We start from the raw sequence: 23,213 nt of genomic DNA, 5'->3' as shown, positions 1-23,213 counted from the left end.
GGGGGGGTTTAAGGGCATTGTGACATCACACTTTAAACAGTGTAATTGCCGAAAAAAAAAAGGGAGTGAGCCACTAAAAATAAACTGATTCAGAAATAAAGGGGGCCCCCAAACCGAGCCGGCGAGCGTACCTGATTTAAAAGTCAAAACGACTTTTTTTTTGACTTTTTAGTGACTTTTTGATTGTTTTTTGACTTTTTTGAGTATCTTTTCTGACTTTTTGCGATTGTTTTGCCTTGGAACTATTTTCACTCTCACACGTTTTAATGACTTTTTGACTTTTAAATGACTTTTTGACCTTTAAATGACTTTTTTGACTTAAAAAGTTACTTTTCCACCAGCGTTCATTGAAATTTGGCATTTTTAAAGGCTGTTTCGTGACTTTTTGGATACTTTGTAGTGGTTTTTCTGTTACTTTTTGACTTTTGTGACTTTCTGACTTTTTTGACTTTTAGTGACTTTTTTAATGACTTTTTCACCCGTGTACACCGATTTTCGCCGGTTGGGGACCCCTTGTCAGCAATCCCCGCCTACTTCAGCTTTAAAAATTATCACTTGCTTAAGTATTTAAGCTGCACTTTCCTCAGATTCTTTCGGACAAGTTAGCGTAAGACCGGATTCGTCAAAATGGAATCAAATTGTTATGAAATCCCAATTTAGGCACCTAATTAAGATTATCTAGTCGCGTATCTATCCCAGTTGCCAAAAATAGTAACTTGGTCAATGTGACGTCACGGGGAGGGGTGGGTTGAGTCTAAATAGTGACCATTTATGACTATAGGGGGGAGGGAGGAGTCGAAAAATGAGCCTAAAAAGTGTGACGTCATATTTGAACGGCCCCTCACGCAATCATAGTGTGCCAGCCAACTACGAGTAAAATGTATTCCGTAATATTGAAATGAGAAAAGTCAGAGTCGGGTCTGTTCGATTCTTTCCCGCTCCTGCAGTTTTTATCCTTCCCCGCACTGGCAGCGCACGTGACTCACCGTATTTGCAGGTCAGTGAGGCTCAGGGGGATATCCAAGCTCAACTTGTCGCCATTCGTGGACATGACCGCGTCGCCAATGCGGTGGAGGGAGGCCAGCGACTTGGCCCACCCGTTGAAGGCCAGGAACCTGCCCGGGATCTTAATGGAAATGACCTTCTGCTTCAACTTCTCTGAGATGTCGGGCAAGGACACCTGCTCCATGCCACGGTTGGAGATCTCCGCGCGGGCCGCGCTGAGAAGCTGGTCCACGAAGCCGTTGACGTCCAAGGCGGAATCAGCTCCTGCAGCCTACAATGCAGTGACCGGAATTGCAACTGAATTACAAACCTTTCACTATCACACTTGGAAACAATTACTTCACAAACTCAAGTGTAGCATGCCTCAGGTTAAACATGCCCGGCACCGGCATGTGAAATCCAGGTGGCAGACACTTGCCACGTACACGTAGGGTAAGGGAGTATGGGGCGATTTGTAACAGGGGCGATTCGTAACAAATGCGTTTATTAATTTAAGTGGAGGAAGCAGAGGAAAATCTGAGTATGGCCCCTCTTTCGCTTCAAGTGCAGGGTCCTTGAACAATCGAAGCGGATGCGATCGGTGCTCAGGTATAGTTTTGGAGGGCGTCTGAAATATAGGGTACACCGAAATTTCGGCAAACAGGCAAATCTTTTATTTTGAGTTATAGGAAGTTTCTGTCTGAGGCTCCCCAGGTATGAATCACCATCGAAGTACCGTTGGGGCCTTGAAGCGTGACCCCTTTACAATGTAAACACGTGGCCTAAGTTGCTTTTACTTTGTCCAGTGATAGTTAGGGACGGATTTCTTGCGTAACAGGCATTTGGGGTGATTCGTAACGGACCCGTATAAAGACAAGAATTTAAGTAGTTTTTGCTGTTAAATGCTTGAATTATTTCTCGAATCATCTGCTGTTTTGTTCCAATACATTTACACAGCTCAAATTGCATTTTAAAGCGAGTTATTCTAGGCTTTCCTCTAAAATTGAAAAAAGTGAGGTTAGGGTTGACATAGCCGGTCGGTTAATGCTGAGGCGGTCAACGGCAGCTTGTAATGTAGATTTTTAGACGTCTGCCGGACACCCGAAGAACAACTGGTGGAGGAGATAACATTCCCGACGATGTTTCATTTAATGTGTAGGATGTTATGAAAAGCCCCATGGCTGTTACAAATCACCCCAAGCTGGGGCGATTCGTAACAGCATGCAAGGGTTTGGAAAACGTCTTAGATTTCAAAGATAACGGACTCCAGATTGATCCAATGGAGCTGCACAGTCTAGATGAAGGGCCAGACTGCTCAACTGGCACAAGTTTGACACCGATATGCAGAATGTTCTTAATTTTGTGTAGAGAATTCCGAAATCTGTTACAAATCGCCCCATACTCCCTTACTTTGGGGTAATTATGGAACATGGAGTAAAAGTGGGACAGCTGTTCCGAGGGCAAGATTTGGTATTTAAAAGCTCATGCCATTCCAAACGTGATGCTTTTATTGTGTAAATAACATTTGATATGGTATGAGTGCTAAAGTATCAAATCTTGCTCAAGAAACAACTGTCCCATTTTTACCCCGTGTCCCACCCCAACTGACGCTACACGGTTGCCTCGCTGTATAGGTAGAGAACTTCATCCTGAAGCATGCTTTGTACACACTTTGTTATTTAGACGAGCTAAGTGCTATTTTTTAAAAGTTTCTACTGGGTGGAATGCAAAGTACGCTATTAAATTGGGAAACCGAGCACAACCGACAAGAAAGCTCTTAATATCCCGCCCAGACAAACGCCACACTGGCGTGTTGTGCCTATTTTCACTGTTCTGTTCCAAAACGGATGGGCTGCTGGGGAGCTACATTCCGGTCATCGCCTTAATACTGTTAACGAAATCATAGATAGCAAGCCTATTTTAGATCCTCATCAGTGGGGGTAAAGTACCTTGAGATGGTTTATAGGGAGCGTCAGAGCAGCACCTTCGACACTTGCGCATCCCCCAAGATAACTCAAACCACTTGCACTCCAAATCCAAAGGCGATGCGTTCAGTACATTTATCGGCGATACAGTTGTGTATCGTCAACAAACGGCCGTATAGAAAATCGATAAAAAATAGAGGCAATGAACTAATTTTTTTTTTCTTTCCAAAATATGACAACAAACTTTGGTCAAGTCAAGGGTTCTGGTTTTTTAATTGCCAAATCTTGGAGTATACTTGTGAAAGCGGATAGGCGGTCCAAGTACACTCCTATAAATATATACTTGCCTAAGTATACTCCTATAGATGTGTACTTGCCCAAGTATACTCCTATAGGTGTGTACTTGTCCAAGTATGCTCCTATAGATGTGTACTTGGCAAGTATACTCCTATAAATGTGTATTTGGCAGGTATATACACTCCTATAGATGTATACCAAGTACACAGTGGATTTTGTAGTGTAGATATTGAGTATTCTTTTAAACTCACCACGCAAGGTGAGGGCTCTTCAAGTACCGATACCATGGAAGATTGCTCTTCGAACTTCCCAGCGTCCACCATCTCCGCTGTGGTCACCTCGTGGGTGGGTTCGTCCAAGGGGAAAGCTGCATCAAAGAGAAACGCGTACGCGGATAGAAAAGCTATTGTTGCTGCTTCAATGTGAATGTGCCATGGAGAAGGCTGAAATGCCCAGCACCGTCTTCGTTCTCCGCTCATTGCCATCGCAAGCCCTGAAAAACAAATGTGGGACGTGCAGGGCTGCGCGTTACTTTCGTATCAATATAAATATCCAATAGTTCAAAGTATCCAATTAAAAATCAATATGAATATGTGAAATGGAGATCGACTTTCGGGAATAGGTGGTACCAATATCGAAATATTGCCTTTAATATATTGGAAAACAATTCCAATATTGGCAGTCAGAATCAGCATAAGCTACATTTATAGGACAAAAAAAACGACTCTGCGCCGTATCCTTTGTGATTGAATCCAGTCGTTCACCGTTTATCTTTTCGAAATAATATCGCATTGTCATTTTCAATGTTGAAATTGCAATTTCAGCAATAAACATTTTGAAATTGTTTGTCAATATACTGAATTAACGCCCAGCCAGAAGTTTTCAGAAACTTTCTGAAAAGTAGTCTGAAATGCAGATTTAGACCACGAAGTCTGACAAAAGTGGTCTGAATTATCAGATTTCTTTTAACAGCGTCCGAAAAGGTGGAGTCGCAGGCAACCCAAGGTTGACGTGAGTGCACTTCAAACCTAACTGTCTACTAAGTACGCACTTACAAATGCATGCTTGCAAGTACACACTTACAAATGCATGCTTGACGCATGGAGTTATACGGCGTCAAGCATGCGTTGGTAAGTGTGTACTTGCAAGCATGCACACTGATTTTCTAAGTGTAATAATGAACTAATTTAAAAAGCAATAAAATTTTTATGGCCTTAGTAGTGTCATGAAAAAGTTATTGCATTTTAAGTGCAATAATTTTTGGATTGCATTAGCGCATTTATCGCATAATTAGCGTAGTTATTATTTTATCGCATCAAAACTGTGATAATCTGGGCCCAGACCGGCCAAAACCTAAGGGACTTACTGCATTTTTAATGCGATAATTTTTTATTGCTGCCACAGATGCGATAATTTGAAGGAATCACACTCGCCTTTTTATCGCAGCAAATTGTATGAAACTTATCACATTAGAAATACCAGTGCATTTGTAAGTGTGTACTTGGCTAAGCATGCGTTTGTAAGTGTGTACTTGCAAGCACGCATTTCGAGGGGTCCTATTCATGAGGTCTTATCTGCGCGTTCCCCCCAAGACAATCTTATCTTAAACGCAGGCAAATTCCACTCAGTTTGATCATTTGATACAGCTACAAATCAATATAATTTGTGATTAAATTCACTGAAATGTGAAGATGAAAGATCAAAGAAACCAACAGTGCATGCAGAAATATATTCCGCTTACTCTCGTACCCATCACAAGTGGTCAAACTGAGTGAAATTCGCCTGCGTTTAAGATAAGATTGTCTTGGGGGGAACGCGCAGATAAGATCTTTTGAATAGGACCCCTCGATTTGTAAGTGTGTACTTAGTAGACAGTTAGGTTTGCAGTGTGCAGCAGGCCAACAACTGGTGCACGAACAAAAAGTGGACCTGCTCCTGTGCGAGAAAGAAATGAATTCAGTAGCGACTTTCCCCCATGCATCGGCATGCCAAAACGTGGTGCATTACCTGATATTTTTATGTCCTCTTCATTTCTTTCAATTTCCCATGGCATCTTCGAAAGGAAGTGGGTTACAATCGCCCGCCATTTCTGCACCGCGTCGCGATTTGTGGGCTTCAGTACAAGGGCTCCTTGGAGGTTGTCGCAAAACAATTCCGGCGTGGTGTAGACGATTTCTTGGCTGTTGAATTTGCGAATTCCCGTCAAGGCACGTACCACGCCCTCCTTCACATCTTGGATCGTGCAACCGTCGTTGTCAAGGAGACCGCGGAGTATCTCGTTGCAGAAGTGCAAAATAAATATGGAACCTGCCTTGCAATATGAAACAAATTCTTTAAGTAACGCGGGGCGGGGCCTGGTGGCCGCACGCTAAATGAGGTACCTGGTGTTCCCAGGAAGCCTATGGTAGAGACAGAGGTGATTTTAAGGAAGGTCGTGGGAAAACAAGAAACAGTTTTTGACCTGCCTTGCAATATAAAAAAAAAATTCCAATGCTTACGCATTGCACGGTGTTCCGGTTGTGGAAATAATGTAAGTTAATGAAAGAAGATTTGAAGTTAGAAATACGAAGAAGGGAGTAAATTTTATATTTTGGGGCTGAGAGAGAACCGCAGCCTTTAAAAGCAAGCCAAACAACCCAACCTCAGCAACAATGGAGAGGCAGTTTCAATGTGCGACTACTTGTTTTTTTCAGCCTCGCGATTTTCGAAAGGGCGCAGACGCCGGGAAAATTGTTGCAAACCCCTGAAAATCTATTTATTCTGTCTTTTCTGCTGCGAACCTTTTACTAATGACAGATTTGAATGATGTTTAAATGTCTTGTCAGTGTGCAATGAGTGAACATTGGCATTTTCGAATTTTACGGCGTTTTCATTTCTTTTTATCAGGGACTTAAAATTTTGACAGTTGGTACGATGGCAGTGAGACATTGTCATGGAGACTTTTTCTTCATGTTTTCATCATTTTCTTAGAACAGTGATTAGTTTTTGTCACTTTGATGAGGCAGGAAGTTTAGTTTTGAGGAGTAGCACATTTTTTCTTCGAAACGTTTCTGGAAAATGTGAACGGATAAGGGTGCTTGATTGTTGCAAATTTATGTTTTAGTCGTTTACGGAAAATTTCCACGATAAATTTTTTAGATTTTCTGGACTTTTTATTGTATTATGAAAAGGATTAATATGGCGGGAGCGAAATGTCCATCGTGGGGGGTCCGTAGAAGAAGAATTCTGAGCCCCGGGCAATAGGGGTCCTCCTTCGTCGGAACCCCTAAAAAATAGTACTTAAATAATGGGGCCTTGTGGCCGCACGGTAATTAAGGGGGGACCCTGGTGAAACTTTCAAGTAGGCTTCAAAATAATCCCAGAAAGTTGAAACTTTGCTTAATTATTAGGTTCATTATGGTGAGTTCCCAAAACAAAATTCAATCCAAAATGTTGAACGGTCTCTGAGAAAAGTGGCTTTTTAGTGTTTTTTGGAGCGTTGGGGAAAAATCTTCCTGCGTCTTTCATTGGAACGGAAAGTCTTGAAAATTTTTTTGGGTTATCCTAAAGATGTATAGAAGAGATTTTAGTGACGGAATTATCAAATTTAACTTCTGTCCTGAGATATCAGATTTCAAATTTTAACATTTAAAAAAAAGTGATTTTTTTCCCTTTTTTCAAGCTTTTAGGTGTGTTTTAAAAAAAGTAGGGCTGATATCAAGATTCCGTCACTAAAATTTGTCGACAAGTCATCAATGAATAGAGTCCAAGCAAGACGACTCATGTAGGTGTCAACCAGGAACGCATGAAGCCTTTCTACGACAAAATTTTTTGTTGACTGAGCAAAGCTGTGAAGTTGAGCGTAGAAGCCAACGACAACTGATCTCAATGTTATTTCCTTCCAAATGATAAAGAAACTACCCACTTAGCTCAAAAGTGTTCAACCTGTTGAATCTGAAACCTTCTATGCACATTTTTATCTATGAACTTTGGAAATACTATTTTTGTCAATATTGGCGATTTTTTCACCAGGGTCCCCCCTTAAGGTCAGTACCTGGTTTTCCCAGGCAGCCTATGGTAGAGACAAAAGCGATTTTTAAGGAGTTCCTGGGAAAACCAGAAGCAGTTTTTTATTTTTTTTTACCGTGCGGTTCAATGGAGGGTACTTTAAAAAAATTATAACTTAACGTGCTTCGGGGACCAATTAAGCTTTTCGTTTGTTAAAGTAACTGACATGAAGACCAAAAGAAAAGGAGGAACAGCGCTTCCAATTTGCGCCAACAAGCAAACTCAGGGAATTTCGATTTCGTCATTTTCATCAGCCGAAATGAATTGAGCACATAGCGTACATCGTTTTTCGGGCACAAATTAGGTTATATTTGAAAGCTTACCAAGATCACTGCTGTAGGACACACGTGTCTGTACACACGATGCGATACCCATTGTATTCCCCCATGGGTCTGCGGCAGAGTCAGCTGTGACTTTAAAACTCGAGAGTTTAGGTCCATCCTTGGTCACTGTGAAATTTGTTTGGTTGTGAAGGAGACCCATCCACGGATTTAAGCGCGAAGTGTTCTCGGATACTCACTACACATCGCCCCTCGGCATGCCTGAATCACTATCACCTTCGGTCTACTTCGAAGCGTTTCTTGTTCCGCTAGTATAGCCCGAAGCACGTTGAGGGGTAAATATTCGCCGTCGGAAAGTGTTATACCTGAAATTTAAAATAAACTTTAATGACGGAGTCAGGTACACACTCTAGCCCTCAAATAGTTACACACCGTCGTGTCGTGTTACGGACTGTCTTCTGTGCATTGCGAAGAGTTACTTTGCAAATTGAGAACAAAATGCCTTCACTGAGATTCCAAACGCTTTGAGTACAGCACGTATGGTGCAATGCAGCTGAGATATCGCTCCATACGTGCAATGCTTCCCGAAATTGCCCTATGTATACACTGTGGCAAAAAGGTACGGAAAATTCAGTTAATTTTTTTGCCAGGATTCTCTGTAGCCCTCTTATCAATATTCTCCGTAGGCTCTTACAGTATTCTCCGTAGGACCGCACAGTCTTCTCCGTAGGGCCTGGAAGACTGTATAGTCCTACGGAGAACACTGTAAGGTCCCACGGAGAATACTGTGCGGTCCTGCGGAAAATACTGGAAGAGCCTGCGGAGAATATTGACAAGGGGGCTACGGAGAATTACCACAAGCTGTTAACAGAATTTTCCGTAGCCTTTTGCCGCAGTGTAATTACTGAGAATCCAAACGCTATGAGTATAGCGTCAATTGGTCCAATGCAAAATCATTGCACATGAAGTGCAATGCCTCCCCTTTCCCATGCAAAAGCATAGGGCATTTTCGGAAAGCATTGCACCTATGGTTATGGTGCGATATGGCTCTGGCATTGCACGTATGGTGCGATATCACAGCGCATCGTGCCATACGTGCTATACTCATGGCGTTTGGAATCTCAGTGATGCATGGGAATAGGGAGGCATTGCACTTCATGTGCAAAGCTTTTGCATCGCACCAATTGACGCTATACTCACAGCGTTCGGATAATCAGTGTTGCAACGGCACTAACCTTTGTATCGCAACTACTGATGTTTCTAATGTGACAAGTTTCATACAATTAGCATTGATAAAAAGGCCAATGTGATTTTCTCAAATCATCATATATGTGGCAGAAATAAAAAATTATCGCCTAAATGCAAAAAAAATGTCTATGATCTGGCCCGTTTAGGCCCTGATAATCACATTTTGGTGTGATAAAGTGAGAACATACGTAAATGCAATTCAGTATTTGAAGCACTTATGATGCAAAAACTTCTTCAATACGCTTCCAATGCAATTTAAACGAGTTCACACTTAAGATAACAATGACGTTAAGGATCTTTCTCTTTTTAACTTTCGTACTATTTCCACGCAAAGCGAAGAAAAGTTCGTGAGGTGATCGCAATTCAAAGGCAGCGAATGCGTCATTTTAGGAATTACGTTTCTTTAACAGCGTTTAAAAGTGAGGACAGGAACAAACCTTTTTCATCGCCATGCGTCGAGAAGCACAGAAAGAAAGGTCCGCGCTTAAAAGCCTCTTCTTCTTCAAAGGGTGTCACAGCTTCCTTCAGAGCATTTACGAAATCCGATTGGCTCCAGTTCAGCTTCTCTGTGGCTGGGAATGTTCTGCAGCCCGTAACTGTGAACGTGCTCTTGAGGAACATGAAATCGTTTCTTGCGCCCAGGCGCGGCTCGTCTTTGCCCTTGAAGTCCCTGACGCTGATGATCAGAGCGACGCCCGGGCTGACCGGATACCGTCCAGCCATCCTGCGGCGAAGCACTGGGCCACTGACTGCGCACATCAAGCCTGCGCCGGCCGTGCCTCACCTTCACCGGGACAGGAAAACGGCCGCAGATTTGGCCAGATAAGATACGAGACGATCAAGAGTGCGATAGACGCTTTCGCACGTCGCCGACTGAAAAACAAGAGTAATCAAAAGCCAGGATGTTATCCTGAAAATATGAGAACTGAGTGGCAGGATGAACGAGAGAGCAGTGATCCTTAACTGAACATAACATTTAACTAACACTGCTTTCGTAACGTAACATAAGGCAAAGTTCGCTAAAGGTTAAGGGTATGGACTGGTGCAAGAACTTCCCAATGCAAATTTGAGAAGCTAGAAAAATAACTTATCCTTTTATAAAGAAGTCATAAGTTACTGGTTATAACTTTGACGCTTACGATACGTAATGATGCCATTTCGAGGTAAGTTAAGGATCCCTGCGAGACAACACTATGGCCTAATTATCTTGGTTTATTTTAATTGTCATCCCTAATGACAGTTGAACAGTTACCCTACCTTCAACTGCAGAAAACTGGAGGGACGCCGCGAGGACGCGACGCATTTCGACGTGGGCAAGACTTGTTTCATTTGTTAATGTTCACAGAAGTTTTCACACACTTGAAATTTCAACACGGGCTGGCGATGGCCACGCGGGCTCAAGACGCTGATTATCCACGAGGCAAGACGAAGGCGCAGAGGGACGACACGGAGGCTGTGTCTGTCATTGAAGCGCGAGGCGAACTGATCCCAGTCCAGTACCAGTGCCCCGCGCAGCGTCGCAGCGTGAGTGGAGGCGGAATGGTTATATATACGACGGAATGTGCTGAGCTTATATCAGATAGGCGGCCAGCGTCGGCGGGACGGCCGGCACCCAGGGAGGGGCCGTCCCAAGTCCCGAGGGTTCGCGATGAAATATAGTTGTAACGAAAACAAGGAACCAGTAGGTATACGTTCCTTCTGGTTCCTGTCTTTTTCATTTCATAGATTAGAAGTGAGAGAGGCGCAAGAGGGGGGTCGTGGCTGAATACCAGCGAAAGTCGCCAGGGACAACCTTTGGGAACTCATCCACTGGATGGACCGAATGAGAAAGTTCCTACCGTCGGTGGTCTCGCCGAGCCTCACCAGGCCAAGGGGGAAGGGGGGCGTCTATTTGGCAGTGGAGGACCCTGCGAGAGGGAGGGGTGGAGGCAGTGGCGGATCCAGAGGCTATGGGGGGGGGGGAGCGAGGTAGCACTTTTTGCTTTCCTCTCAGGCGGCTTTCTAGGGGCTATGGAAAAGGGGGGGGGATTTCCTTTCAAGCCGCTATCTAGATGTTATGTGGATAATTGGCTTTTAGTCCCCACTCCCCTCCCATCTCGGCAGGCGCGGATTTGGGTTGGGCAAAAGGGTTTTTAGAGAGAAAACTAATTTCTTCCATGAAAACGTCGTTCTAATCGAGTCTAATTAGAATCGGGCAGCACGATTGTGTCCTCTTTCTATTCTGATGCGAGGACCCAAAGTTGATCCAAAGCGGTCAGAGAGTCCCCGAGCTCCAGGAAACACTCAAATTACCTGGCAAAAATGCCACAAAAAAACTAACATCCCTGATTGTTGTTGTTTTATTTATTGTTACTAAAAATTTGACCCTGAACTCCCACTATGGGTTACTCTGATTCCCGAAAAAAAAAAAAAAAAAAACAGCAAAATCCATAGGGGAGTCAATGAAAGGCCCTGCTTTTCTCAAATAAACCTGCTCCTGCCTGACATTTTCCTGCACACGCCTTTGGGTTTCACAGTGTCAAGAAAGTTTCATTACGTTTCTCCAATCGTCGTGCCAGCAGCAGTAAAACCATGATACGCTTGCACTCCGTGGCTGCCGTAAAATCACACGATAGTCGTGACGCAGCGCAGGGGTACCAATGCACCTGCACACAACGAAACTCTGTCACATTTCATAGACACCTAAGTCACATCATTAATATGGAGACAATAAAGGTGACTGGAGAAAAATAAGACAAACGATGTCCGCGAAACGAAGCCACTTTAGATCACGGTCTTGTGAGGATTTTGTCCGGAGTTCTGGGAGGGATATGCCAGTAAGACTTTCTTTTCGTTACGTTGGCCAAACAGTCAGATCTTATTTTCGTGAGCTGCGCCCATGAGTTGGGTGCAGTGGTAGACCGAACATGTTTCTGCACGCTGTAACTTTCGTGTCGCTGCTTCATGTAAGCTTAACAAGTATTTTTTAAAACAAACAAATGAAAACAAAATAAGTGTTTAAAAAATATTATGTTCTCCGAGGTTTTAGAGATAATGTACACACTACACTTTTTCAAGCATAATTATACAATTTTTATGCACAATTATATGCTCAGATACTGAGGAAAGCTCACATTCAAAACTTACATATTCTTTTAGACTTTTATATACATATTTTCATGGATGCTGCTTTCAGGTGGTCAAGCCACTGGACTGCTGCGGGCCTACTCTGACGGAACCTCTGCGAGATGTCACTGGGCCAGCAACGCCTGGGGTGCAAGTCTCAAGCCAGCTCTTTGGAAATGTGTCGGGACAGCCTGTGTTTCGTTTTACGATCAAAACTAAAGACATTTCCGTTCAGGTACTCATGTGATATTACATTGCGGGCTTGCGACGCTCACACACTTCAAAATCAGAGAAATATCAGCCTCAGAGCCTGCACTGCAAAAAAAATCATTCAACTTCGTGAAAAAATATTGCTTTTCTTTTGAAAACGCAGCCTGCCTGCTGAGAGTGTTGGTCATATTGACGATCAAAATTTAGGGCGTGGAAGACGTCTTTGCTAAAATTAAAGCTTTATCACTGAAGTTTCAGACAAATCTGAAACGAAACATGTATAGTTTGTGCCACAAAGAACATGAGTACAGGCAGCACAGCCGCCCTCTTATTCTCATACCGCGTTGAAAATCCTGATAAGCACCTCAACTTTCCTTGCACTGTTAAAAATTGTTGTTTTAAAACAACAACACAATTACCAACCTCGACAACGCTGTTGTTTGTGAACAAGTTTGCTTGTTTTAAAACGACGAATTCGTTGCTAATTATTTTTATGACTTATGCTGTTTCTAAACAATATTTTGCTGCGTACAAACAACCCGGACAATCTAAGGAGTGGTTACTGCGGGGTAACCGGGTCTCTACTAGGTCTGTGACCTAATCGGCAATAAAAATTGATGCAAATAAGGCTGTCTACCGGTTTACAAACATCTTGTGGACGAACGACGCAACTCGTTAGTAAACAACGAAAGTCATTTGAAAACAACTTTGATCGCTAAGAAAATTAGCAACATATTTTCTGCTAAATTGCAACACAAATTTTTTACAGTGTGGTGTTTGAAACAAATTTTCCCATTTTTCGCCAGACTGTACCAATGGGAATCACTTGAGCCTTTCTCACGTTGGGGTTGTTTCGTTTCTCCTGGCTCCTGTGCCCAAACGAGTGCAGATATCGACATGCACAAATTTCCAAAGGGCCCGCTTTGCGACCGCACTCTCAATGTCTTACGAAGAAATTTCCCATAATACGAAGGAAATGGCGCAAGCATAATACGAAGGGGTCATTCCATGCCAAGTCAACCAGAGCCAAAGCCTTGATGTCACCGATTTGGACAAAAGTTGGTGAATCGCCGTCAATTGATGTTAAGATCGATGCCCTAAAATGGTTTTGGCGCATTTCCCATACTTCCGAAAAAAAAACGTGCAGTTCTTTGTAGGATTCTAAGTGTGAACACCTGTTTAAACGTATATGATGTGAAAACCTGAGGCCTCAATGCTTTTGAAAGGTAGTACAAGGCCTTTGCTATAAATACCATAGCTCGTACCATTGACATGACTATAGTAACATTCATGACCCCAGTCACCAGAAAAACGTAATTAGATGTTTCTCACTTTCGGCAAATCAGAAAGGTTTAAAAGTACCCCGAAACGTGCCCAGTAAAAACTCTACGAAGAATCGCATCGTAATACGAAGAAAATGGAGGCTTTGTAAAATCTACGAAGAAATGCTTCGTATTATGAAGCAAAATCCTTCGCAATACGAAGTATATCTTCATAATACGTAGCAATTCTACAATGCCTTCATTTTTCTTTGTAGTTATGAAGCAAATGTTCCGCAGGCTTTTAGTGTGATAATCGCTCAACATAAAAACGCGCTTGGAGACTTCAGCTCTCACCTTTTGCTTTCTTTCGGCAGGTTATGAACTACGGGGCGTACTTGACGTCCATCACTGTGCCTGACAAGCAGGGCCGCTCGAAGGACGTGCTGCTGGGCCACGACACGCTCAAAGGCAGGTCTCCCTTCCACCGTTAATTTAACTTTTGCATTGTTGTAGCCTTTGACTCTGTAGGCATTTTTACCCCCCCCCCCCTTTCTCTCTCTCTAAAAAAATAAAAAAAAATACTGTGGTCAGATTTTCTTTATATGCCACCGAAATGTATTCGAACAAATATAGCTTGCAACAGTAGAAGCACCACCGTAAATCGACAGGGGTTTTTAGCCAACCAAATATAATTCTATATAGCTTAAGTGATGCAGCCCTATTAAATTACTTCAAAAGATCTTTGTAGTTGAATGTGGTGCACATGCACATCCTCTACAGGTTGCAGTTTTTGTCTGCAGCGCAGCAATAGTTGTTGCAGTTCACTTGCCGTTCGAAACGTATGGACCAGTTAAAAAGGCATATCCTTCTTAAGTCTGACGTGTTAGTGTTATGTCTGTAAAATAACTGTCCCCTTGTCAACATACTGGAACCGCGCCAGATCAAAGTCAACACAGTAAAAAATCTACGAAGAATCGCTTCATAATACGAAGAAAAAGAAGGCATTGTAAAATCTACGAAGAAATGCTTCGTATTATGAAGCAAAATCCTTCGTAGTACGAAGTATTTCTTCATGATACGAAGCAATTCTACAATGCCTTCATTTTCTTCGTAGTTATGAAGCAAATGTTTCGTAGGCTTTTAAGAGTGAAGGTGGAACGGCATTTAAGTACTGCTGTCACAATAAGGCACCTTCTACATCCTTTCTAAGATGCGGACATTCTCTACCACCCCACTATTCTTCTCCAAGTTCAAGTTCCAAAACTTATTTGCGATTTTATTTAACCAGAATACGTCGATAACCCACAATATTTCGGTGCTACCATCGGTCGGGTAGCCAACCGCATCGCCAACTCTTCATTCACCCTGGATGGGAAAGTGTACAAGCTCAACCCTTCAGGATCGCGAGCACACTACACCATCAAGGGAGGCGTCAAGGGCTGGGACAAGGTAGGCGGATTGGCTCGCTCTCACAGTAAATACTCCACGAAGAACCGCTTTGTAATACGAAGAAAATGAAGGCATTGTAAAATCTACGAAGAAATGCTTCGTATTACGAAGCAAAATCCTTCGTAATACGAAGCATTTCTTCATAATACAAAGCAATTCTACAATGCCTTCATTTTCTTTGTAGTTATGAAGCAAATGCTTCGTAGGCTTTTAAGAGTGCTGATTTAAGTTCTGAATGCGAATTCACTACTTCTGAGGACAGACCAAGTTTTTGAACTGTCTACATGATGATCAATTCGGACAGTTAAAAATGAAAAAGGAAGGTAATGTGCAGTGAATGTCCAAGAAACCGATGTGCTCGTAGTAATTAAGCAGTTTTAAGCACATCCAACGGTGATACAATTTAGGGTGCTTCAGGCGACACTTGTAGCCAACGAATGTGACGTCATATTCGTTCCAATGTGAATTTTGTCACGTTCGTTTGAATATGATGTCACATTCGTTTGAATGTTGATACACTTTCAAACGAATGTGACACCCTGCTTTAACGGCCGAGTCACGTTCAAACGAATGTGGCATAATATTCAAACGAACGTGACAAAATTTACACTCTAACGAATATGACGTCACATTCGTTGGCTACCAGTGGATGCAAACACCATGTAATGCTAGTACAATTTGCAGTAGATACCGGACATTAAAGTAGTACATCAGCTAGGGTTTCCCGCCAAAAAATTTTGAAATTAAAATTTGTCGTAATGCTCTGCGCTTTGCATCAAGTTACAGATAAATCTCCAAACTCTATTTTAAGTTATATGCAATTTTGATGTAACCCTACAGGGTTTTGACCAATTCAACTATAACAAGCTAGGGCCCGCCCTTCCGTCGAACCGAGTTGCCAGCTCCGCTTCGCTGCGCCGGCAACTCGGTTCGACAGGGGGCCGGCCCAGCTTGGCCTGCCGGCGGCCTTTTCTCGGGCCTTCGGCCCTCGCATCAGACCCAACTTGGCCAGTCGAAGGCCCGGGCCTTCGGCCCGCTCGCATCACACACACCGTGAGCGGGTAAAGCAAAGTTATCGATGTACCATCGTGACTTAGGCCCGCCCTTCTATTCACAATATGCAATAGTCCTTACACTTTTTACTCCAACTGTCCTTAGAATATGCCCATTTCATTTGTCTCTTCACCCTCATTTCGAAAATACCCATATTTGCCATGCTACTGCAACTCCTTGCAATAGAGGCACAGCAGGAGCGCAAACGAGTCCGTCGCACTTTTTCCCATAACTCTTGAAGGCGGGCTCCTGGACCCCCCTTCCGACCCCTCGTTGAAGAGGTCTTGCTGAGACCAATCGAAATCTGCAATAAATTTTTTTAGTCGGTCGACCCCTTTTTTGAAGGTCCTGATTTGACTAATAGACGAAGTCGGGCTCCTGGACCCCCTTTCCGACCCCTCGTTGAAAAGGTCTTGCTGAGACCAATCGAAATCTGCAATAAATTTTTTTAGTCGGTCGACCCCCTTTTTTAGATCCTTGTAAATGACGAAGTCCTCCTACCCCCTTCATTTTCTTTTTAGTTATGAAGCAAATGATTCGTAGGCTTTTAAGAGTGTGTACCGGCGTGACTTCGTGCCGCCTCAGAGGCACGAATAAACTGTCACGCAAGAAAGTAATTCTAAGAATCAGCGTGACAAGTCATGCTAGCTTTTCGGCGTGACTTCACACTCTTAAAAGCCTACGAAGCATTTGCTTCGTAACTACGCAGAAAATGAAGGCGTTGTAGAATTGCTTCGTTTTAAGAAGGAATTTGCTTTATAATACGAAGCAATTTTTCGTTTATTTTACAATGCCTTTATTTTCTTCGTATTACGAAGCGATTCTTCGTAGAGTTTTTACTGTGCAGTCGCGCTTACCCACGCTTCCCAAGAAACGCCATAAAAGCACCAATTCCACGGTTCATTCACGCCAGATATCAACGTGACTGTCTTGGCAGACCGATCTTTGTCGTGACTTTTTGTCTGTCATTATTTTTGGTCATCAGCTGGACAAATCAATTATCATGAAACTCTGAACTCCGTGCAGGCCGCACTGTAAAAATTTTGTTCATAAAGTTACAAACAATCCTTGGGTAATTTTGTTGCATGAATAATTTGTGAATTTTCAACGTTTTTATGTTTCTAAACGAATTATGAAATCTTCTCCATGCTGTCCATGCAGGAGTTTGTAAAATTACAAACTTTTTGCACGTTCCAAATTACGTGGACCGCTTTCGTGCCGTGTCACTCTGGTATCATTGGGATAAACTTGTTTCAGCTGTATTTCTTTATTCATGCAACATTCTGTAAAATGACGAAGGCATCACCCCATCTCGTAATGTTACAAGCGATTTGTGCAACGAAATTACCCAAGTATTTGCTGTAAATTAAAGAAACATTTCGTATTTAAATGGCCTTGCCGTAGTACTATCGTCGCCTTTAAAATATATTTCGTTAGTACCATTTCATAAGTCAGTGTTCACAAATAAATTTCATAAAATTAAGATTTCTGTGATGAATAATTTATGAAACGGCCTGTAGAAATGCATTTCGTAAGTAACAAATTAAGGAATTTGTAACAATTTTTTTTCGTGAATATACAATAATTTTTTACAGTGCGTGTGGAAAGCCTCCACGCGCGCAGACGGCGTCACGTTCAGTCTGCTTTCGCCGGACGGCGACGAGATTTTCCGGGGGGCAGGGCAGGCACTAGTACGGGGCACAATCCAGGTGGACGGGGACAAAGGTCCCCCCGCTTCAATCACTTTCCTGAATTGCAGGATGTAGTAAGTGGAAAACGTTCCAAACCTGAAATGACCGTTTGCACGCTAAGTGTGAACGTCTCCACTGTGCGAACCCCTTTTCACGCTTTCAAGTGGGAACCCCTTTGTCCCCCGCTTCAAAGTGGACAGTTGGTTTTGTTCAAAGCTTCCACCCCTTTTGGGAAAGTGGACATTTGCGCGTGGGCGCGGGTTTTACTTTCGCCCGAGACGTAGTGGTTCGCACAAATAGGTTAGCCTCTCACACTTGGATTTGCAAAAATGTATTTTTAAAGAGTTCAAAAAACCCACAAACCTAAATGCACAAGTAACCTTCAAAAAATGTCGAAACCTCTTACAAACCAGCTTGCCCATGCAAATTACAAATGTGCTTCAAGTACACCCCCGGAAAAAGGTTCCTTTTTCCGGAAACCCCCCCGGTCATATTTCGCCATAGGGTTGGGGGAAAAAGGTTCCGTTTTTTTCCTGATTCGTTTTTAAGGTTTTATTGCGACAGATTCATTCATTCCCAAAATACTCACTTGAAAAAACTACAAAGTGTCAGTTCTTTAGCATTTGCACGCAATTAAAAATGATTTTGCCCCAATTACACCCCAAAAAAATGTGACCAATGCTAAAGAAAGTGACATTTTGCAGTTCGTTTCAACGGATGTCACGTTCCAATAAGATTTTGTAAGTGTGTACTTTGTTACGTTAGGTTTTCATGTACACATTGAAGAACAAAATCAGGGATTAAAGTTTTAAATAAGCTATTGTAAGACTGCCGTTTTCCCATTGGGGGGAGTTTAAACCTTTTGGTTTTTTTTACACCCTGATAAAAAACCCCCTTCCCAAGAAAAAACACAAAAATTTGGCAAATTTTTTAACAGGGAATTATGTACTTTTAAAGTACAATTTTTTACAAGCACATTTGGAAATGTCATTTAGACAAAGCCTGTTTGGTTTTTTTCAACATTGCTTTGACAATTTTTGGGACTTTTTAAACATTTAGGCTTTTTAAGGGGGTACAGTTTTAGTTGTAGTTTTGTTGTACTTTTCACAATTTTTCTTGCAGTGTCCAACTTAAAGAGAAAGTGGACCGGAGTATGTTCTGGAGTTGCTAAAGGTATATTGCGATACAGGATGCTGGTGCAGAGGGAGTGTACGCCACGCGTCTGAAGCTCTACGCAGATCGTTACCAACCCCTAGATGAATACACGAATCATTGCGGTAAGAATGGATTTGAAAAGCGTTCATTTTGAACCGCTGGATAGTTCAAAGCATATGACGATCCCAGGGTTTACAGATGTCTTTGATAGTGGGCATATATGCTCTCAAAAAGATCAGTAAAGAATTCTGTAACATGGTTGGTTACGCAGCCCGGGACGCACACTGGTAAAACAAAGGCATAAAAATTACGCTCTTTAGGGCATAAATACTCTTTTACGCCCTTGCAAGGGCATAAATCGTTTTACGCCCTTGGGAAGGGCGTAAATGGTATAGGAATTACAAGCAAAATTTTAATGCCCTTCCTGAAGGCATTAACGATTTATGCCCTTGAAGGGCGTAAAACGTTTACGCCCTTTAAAGGGCATAATTTTAATGCCTTTGTTTCACCAGTGCGGCCTTTCCAGTATCATACGATACAGAAATTTGTGCTACGATGGATACAATTTCTTTCTTCGTAATTTGGTTATAGAATTTCGTAGCGGGTACAAAATTTTTGAACCGTTGTTCTTCTTGCCAATCTAAGCTTCAAAATGAAACTGAAAATGAGAACTCCAAGAATGTGAAGGAATGTGTGGAGAATATCAAGAATGCGCACGAATGTGTTGGGAATGTATGAGAAGGAATGAGGGAGACTGATTTATGAATGTGCAGGTGAAAGAGTTTTGTAGAAATGTGAAGGAATGTGTGTGAATGTGCATTGTTTCCTGTGTTGACAGTACAAGAATGCTGCGATTGTACACGGAAATGTGAGTAAATGTTGAGTGTGTGTTAATGGAAGGGATTGTAGACGAATGTCGGGAGTGCATGAGTGTTTTGAGAGTGTGAGAGATTTTCGGGAGTCGAGTCGTTCAGCGAATGTGAGCAGTTGTCGACCCTCGAAATAGGCAATGTTAATTATCAGTACTGTTCCAGGAACCACTGCAAAAGTGGAGGGAACCCCGTACGACTTCTGCACACCCCGTCTATTGAAAGATGTGCTGCCGAAGGTGGACTACGACACTGATCTTCTCGTCTCAAAATGCCATACCACACCAAACCAGATGGTTCGCGTAGCTGAGTAAGATATCTTGAATCACACATCTAGAGGTGGATCCTCGAGTTTTGTTAAAACCAAATCGTTAGTGGTACACCTGGGAGGCACTACTTCAAAAAACATGGATCTTCCATTTCTTGTATACTGCTGTCTTTGAGGTAAGTCGTGGTAAACTTGAAATTAAACCGCGAAGCTGAGGAAGGGGATAAATCAATTTCCGTCATTATCAGGAGAAACAAAAAATTGTTTGCAGGGAAAGCCTAAACCAAACAAATGATGATGCGTAAGGATAATTGTCAAAATAGCATAAGTACGTACGTAATAAGGGTGTAAGTTGTGCGTATTAAGCAAAAGAGGCAGGTGCGGGATTATTTTGTCAGCAAAAAATCAGCAGTACTAAACTAATGAAACAAGGAAAAGGCGGGTTTTAAGATCAGTCCAGAAGGGGTGCTACTGAATACAGTAAGCCATTTCAGTCGTCACCATCCTCGAACCAGCTTTAGGCGTCTCTAGATTCAATGAATAACGATTTTCATTCAACGCAGTGTAAAATTGAAATCAATTTAATTTTCAGGGCAGAGCATACCATTTCGGGCCGCACTTTTGAATTGTACTCCGATCAACCAGGGATACAGCTTTTCACCGCCAACAACTTACCTGAGTAAGGATCGCTTTGTTTTAAGCATTTTGAAGGTAACTGTTTGCGGCTGGAAACTTCAGCGGGCTGCAAACCAGAAACAAAATCAATCTTGTCGTTGACTCTTAAAATAAAAGTCCACGGGGGTTAATATTGGACGAAAGATATGAGATGTTTCAATACTAGATGTTTAGTATCGGCCAAGAAAAGCTCATACAATGGAAAATTTATGAAAAAAAATCCCACCTTTCTCTACTAATGTTTTTCATCTGATTTGAACCCCGAGGTTCATTTTTTGGGCAATTTTATACTCTTTCAAATGCACCCCTTTAAAAAAAGTTGAAAACATTGGTTGAAATCGTGCGTGCGGTGACACCAGGTATAATTTTCAGACCGTTTTTACCTGCTTCATGTAAATGCCTTCGTTAATGTTAAAAGAAAATATTTTTTGGAAATTGTGTAAAAAGGTTGAGTTTTTACATGGTCACCGGTTCTCATCCATGCTAGTCTTTTTTCATGTTGATGTCCAAACAAAAACTGGAAAACACGTGTACAAAGTGCTACTGCCCCCTTTACTTATCCACATTCAAACGATCGTGACATTTTGTCGCGTTCATTTGAACGTGGTGTCATGTTGGTTGAACGAATTAACACCTCATGATTGACACCTCGGGACCTGGTTTCAGCAACTGATGCGAAGTCAGCATCCGTTGGAATTAGCCATGACCTATATTTGAGTACCAACACTACAAGATCAAATGTGTGCTTAGTACACAGCTGTGGGAGCGTACTTGCAAGCACACATCTATAGGTGTATGCTTGGCAAGTACACATTTATAGGTGTATGCTTGGACAAGCACACATCTATAGATGTATGCTTGGCCAAGCACACAGCTGTAGGAGTGTGCCTTTAAATGGGTGGGATTAAAGTGTGCTTGGCCAAGCATACACCTATGGATGTGTACTTGCCAAGCATACACCTATAGATGTGTGCTTGTCCAAGCATACAGCTATAGATGTGTGCTTGCAAGTACGCTCCCATAGCTGTGTACTAAGCACACATTTGATCTTGTAGTGAAGTACTCCGCTCTTTTAATTGATGCCTCGATGCTTTCCTAGCCCTTCGAGCAAGAAGACGCCTGTCGTCGGGAAAGGAGGGGTGCACTATGAAAAGCACGGCGCATTCTGCATTATCAGCCAAATTATTACGACTCACTTCACTATGTAAGTTCCGAAGTTATGAACCGACCGCAACGCTAATTCTTGCTTTGAGGTGCCGAAGAACTCTTGTATTTGAATATTTAAACGGGATCGTTTTCCTGCAGTAACAGATGTTGTGTGCAGGTACTGAGGGACCTACGTTTATCTTTCTTTCCAATCATGCTTCCTAATTTTATTCGGTTCTTGGCATTTTATTTTATTTGTAAGATTGCAACTCATGATTGGTGTTATTGAAAATCTCGCCGTGTCTCCATTCTTAGTCTGGACTCTGCCCAACGTCCGGACGCTTTTACCAAGAGATGTAGCAAAGTGGTATTTAAGGTCCTTTTTGACGATTAATCATGCTACCTATTTTTATTCGGTTCTTGGCATTTTATTTTGTTTGTAAGATTGCAACTCATGATTGGTGTTCTTGAAAATTGATCGTCAAAAAGAACCTTAAATACCCCTTTGCTACATTTCTTGGTAAAAACGTCCGGACGTTGGACAGAGTCCAGACTAAGAATGAAGGCACGGAAGAAATCACATTTGAAATCCTGTTTCAGCATGTTGCTTTCGCTGTTCCAGGTGAAGAGTGTCCCAGACTCAGTGCTGCGTCCTGGAGAAACATACAAACACAATATGCTGTTCAAATTCGGTGACAAAAATTAAAACGTTCGCGATTTGAAAACTGCCAATGATAAAGGAGTAAACAAACTATTATTGCCTGAGCGATAGCGAAGCCAGTTACTCCAGTGCGGTCGAAAAGTTTTATCTGTCTGTGTGTGTGTGTGTGTGTGTGAGCGCACTACCCCTCCTAAACGGCTCGGCCGATCTGACTGAGATTTTGCAGGGTCATTAGGTATGTCCTTGACTCGCCACACACAAAAATTCAGCTTTCTACCTCAATCCATTCGGTCTCATGAGCAAAAAAACGCTCATAAAACGGCAGAAAAAAAAACAATTTTTTTCGGTACTTTCATTCTTTTGACAAGTTTCATATCGATTCCTATGTTTTGGAGGGTGCACACAAAATCTGTGTGTACTCAGTGCACACTTCTAGGTGCGTGCTTACAAGCATGCACTCCTAGGTGTGTACTTGCCTACGCACGCACCTAGAAGTGTGTACTTGAATGAGCACACACTTTGAAGTGTGTACTCAAAACACACTAAAGTGCATGGCTTTTTAAATGCATAAGGACGCATTTTTTATCATTAGTACATGCATGCGCGGGAAAGTCCATAGGTATTTTTAAAAACTAAATGCTTACTGTGTACATTAGCTCTGGATTGGTAACGACAATAGATGCATTATATACATAACATATGGACGTTTCTGCGCATGCATAACTATGCATAAAAAAGTCCATAAGAATTTAGTGTGAGTGAGTACACACATAGAAGTGCATGCGTTTTCCCTAAGCCGCGCATGCACCTCGCAAGTGTGTACTCACTGAGTACACACTTATAAGCGTGTACTCATTCAAGTACACACCTAGCAGTGCATGCTTGTA

The 23,213-nt window shown here is 42.3% G+C and overlaps 2 protein-coding genes across 3 annotated transcripts; one reads left to right on the top strand and one right to left on the bottom strand.

The window, feature by feature from the left end:
* Window positions 1-251: 251 nt before the first annotated feature.
* Window positions 252-10,306, bottom strand: LOC117639242. 2 transcript variants are annotated; one of them, XM_034374726.1, is made up of 7 exons: window positions 10,040-10,306; window positions 9,220-9,655; window positions 7,774-7,899; window positions 7,577-7,702; window positions 5,214-5,513; window positions 3,458-3,699; window positions 252-1,276 (listed from the first exon to the last, which is right to left on the bottom strand). In XM_034374726.1, the coding sequence occupies exons 2-7, from the start codon at window positions 9,539-9,541 to the stop codon at window positions 983-985; spliced, it is 1,410 nt and encodes a 469-aa protein (XP_034230617.1). In that variant the 5' UTR covers window positions 9,542-9,655; window positions 10,040-10,306; the 3' UTR covers window positions 252-982. The 2 variants fall into 2 exon arrangements, with proteins under 2 accessions (XP_034230617.1, XP_034230618.1); XM_034374727.1 differs by having other exon boundaries at window positions 264-1,276; window positions 3,458-3,573; window positions 10,040-10,276.
* A 933-nt stretch (window positions 10,307-11,239) lies between these two features.
* On the top strand, window positions 11,240-22,427 carry LOC117639744 (aldose 1-epimerase-like). Its single transcript, XM_034375619.1, has 10 exons — window positions 11,240-11,727; window positions 11,958-12,122; window positions 13,734-13,827; window positions 14,648-14,808; window positions 17,457-17,552; window positions 19,353-19,439; window positions 19,714-19,886; window positions 20,437-20,523; window positions 21,619-21,723; window positions 22,288-22,427. The coding sequence occupies exons 1-10, from the start codon at window positions 11,689-11,691 to the stop codon at window positions 22,289-22,291; spliced, it is 1,011 nt and encodes a 336-aa protein (XP_034231510.1). The 5' UTR covers window positions 11,240-11,688; the 3' UTR covers window positions 22,292-22,427.
* The last annotated feature ends 786 nt before the right edge of the window (window positions 22,428-23,213 follow it).

The sequence above is a fragment of the Thrips palmi genome, unplaced genomic scaffold, assembly GCF_012932325.1.
Source record: "Thrips palmi isolate BJ-2018 unplaced genomic scaffold, TpBJ-2018v1 HiC_scaffold_11, whole genome shotgun sequence".
NCBI lineage: Eukaryota > Metazoa > Arthropoda > Insecta > Thysanoptera > Thripidae > Thrips > Thrips palmi.
The sequence above is the reverse complement of the archived record's forward strand: the minus strand, read 5'-3'. Positions and strand labels throughout refer to the sequence as shown.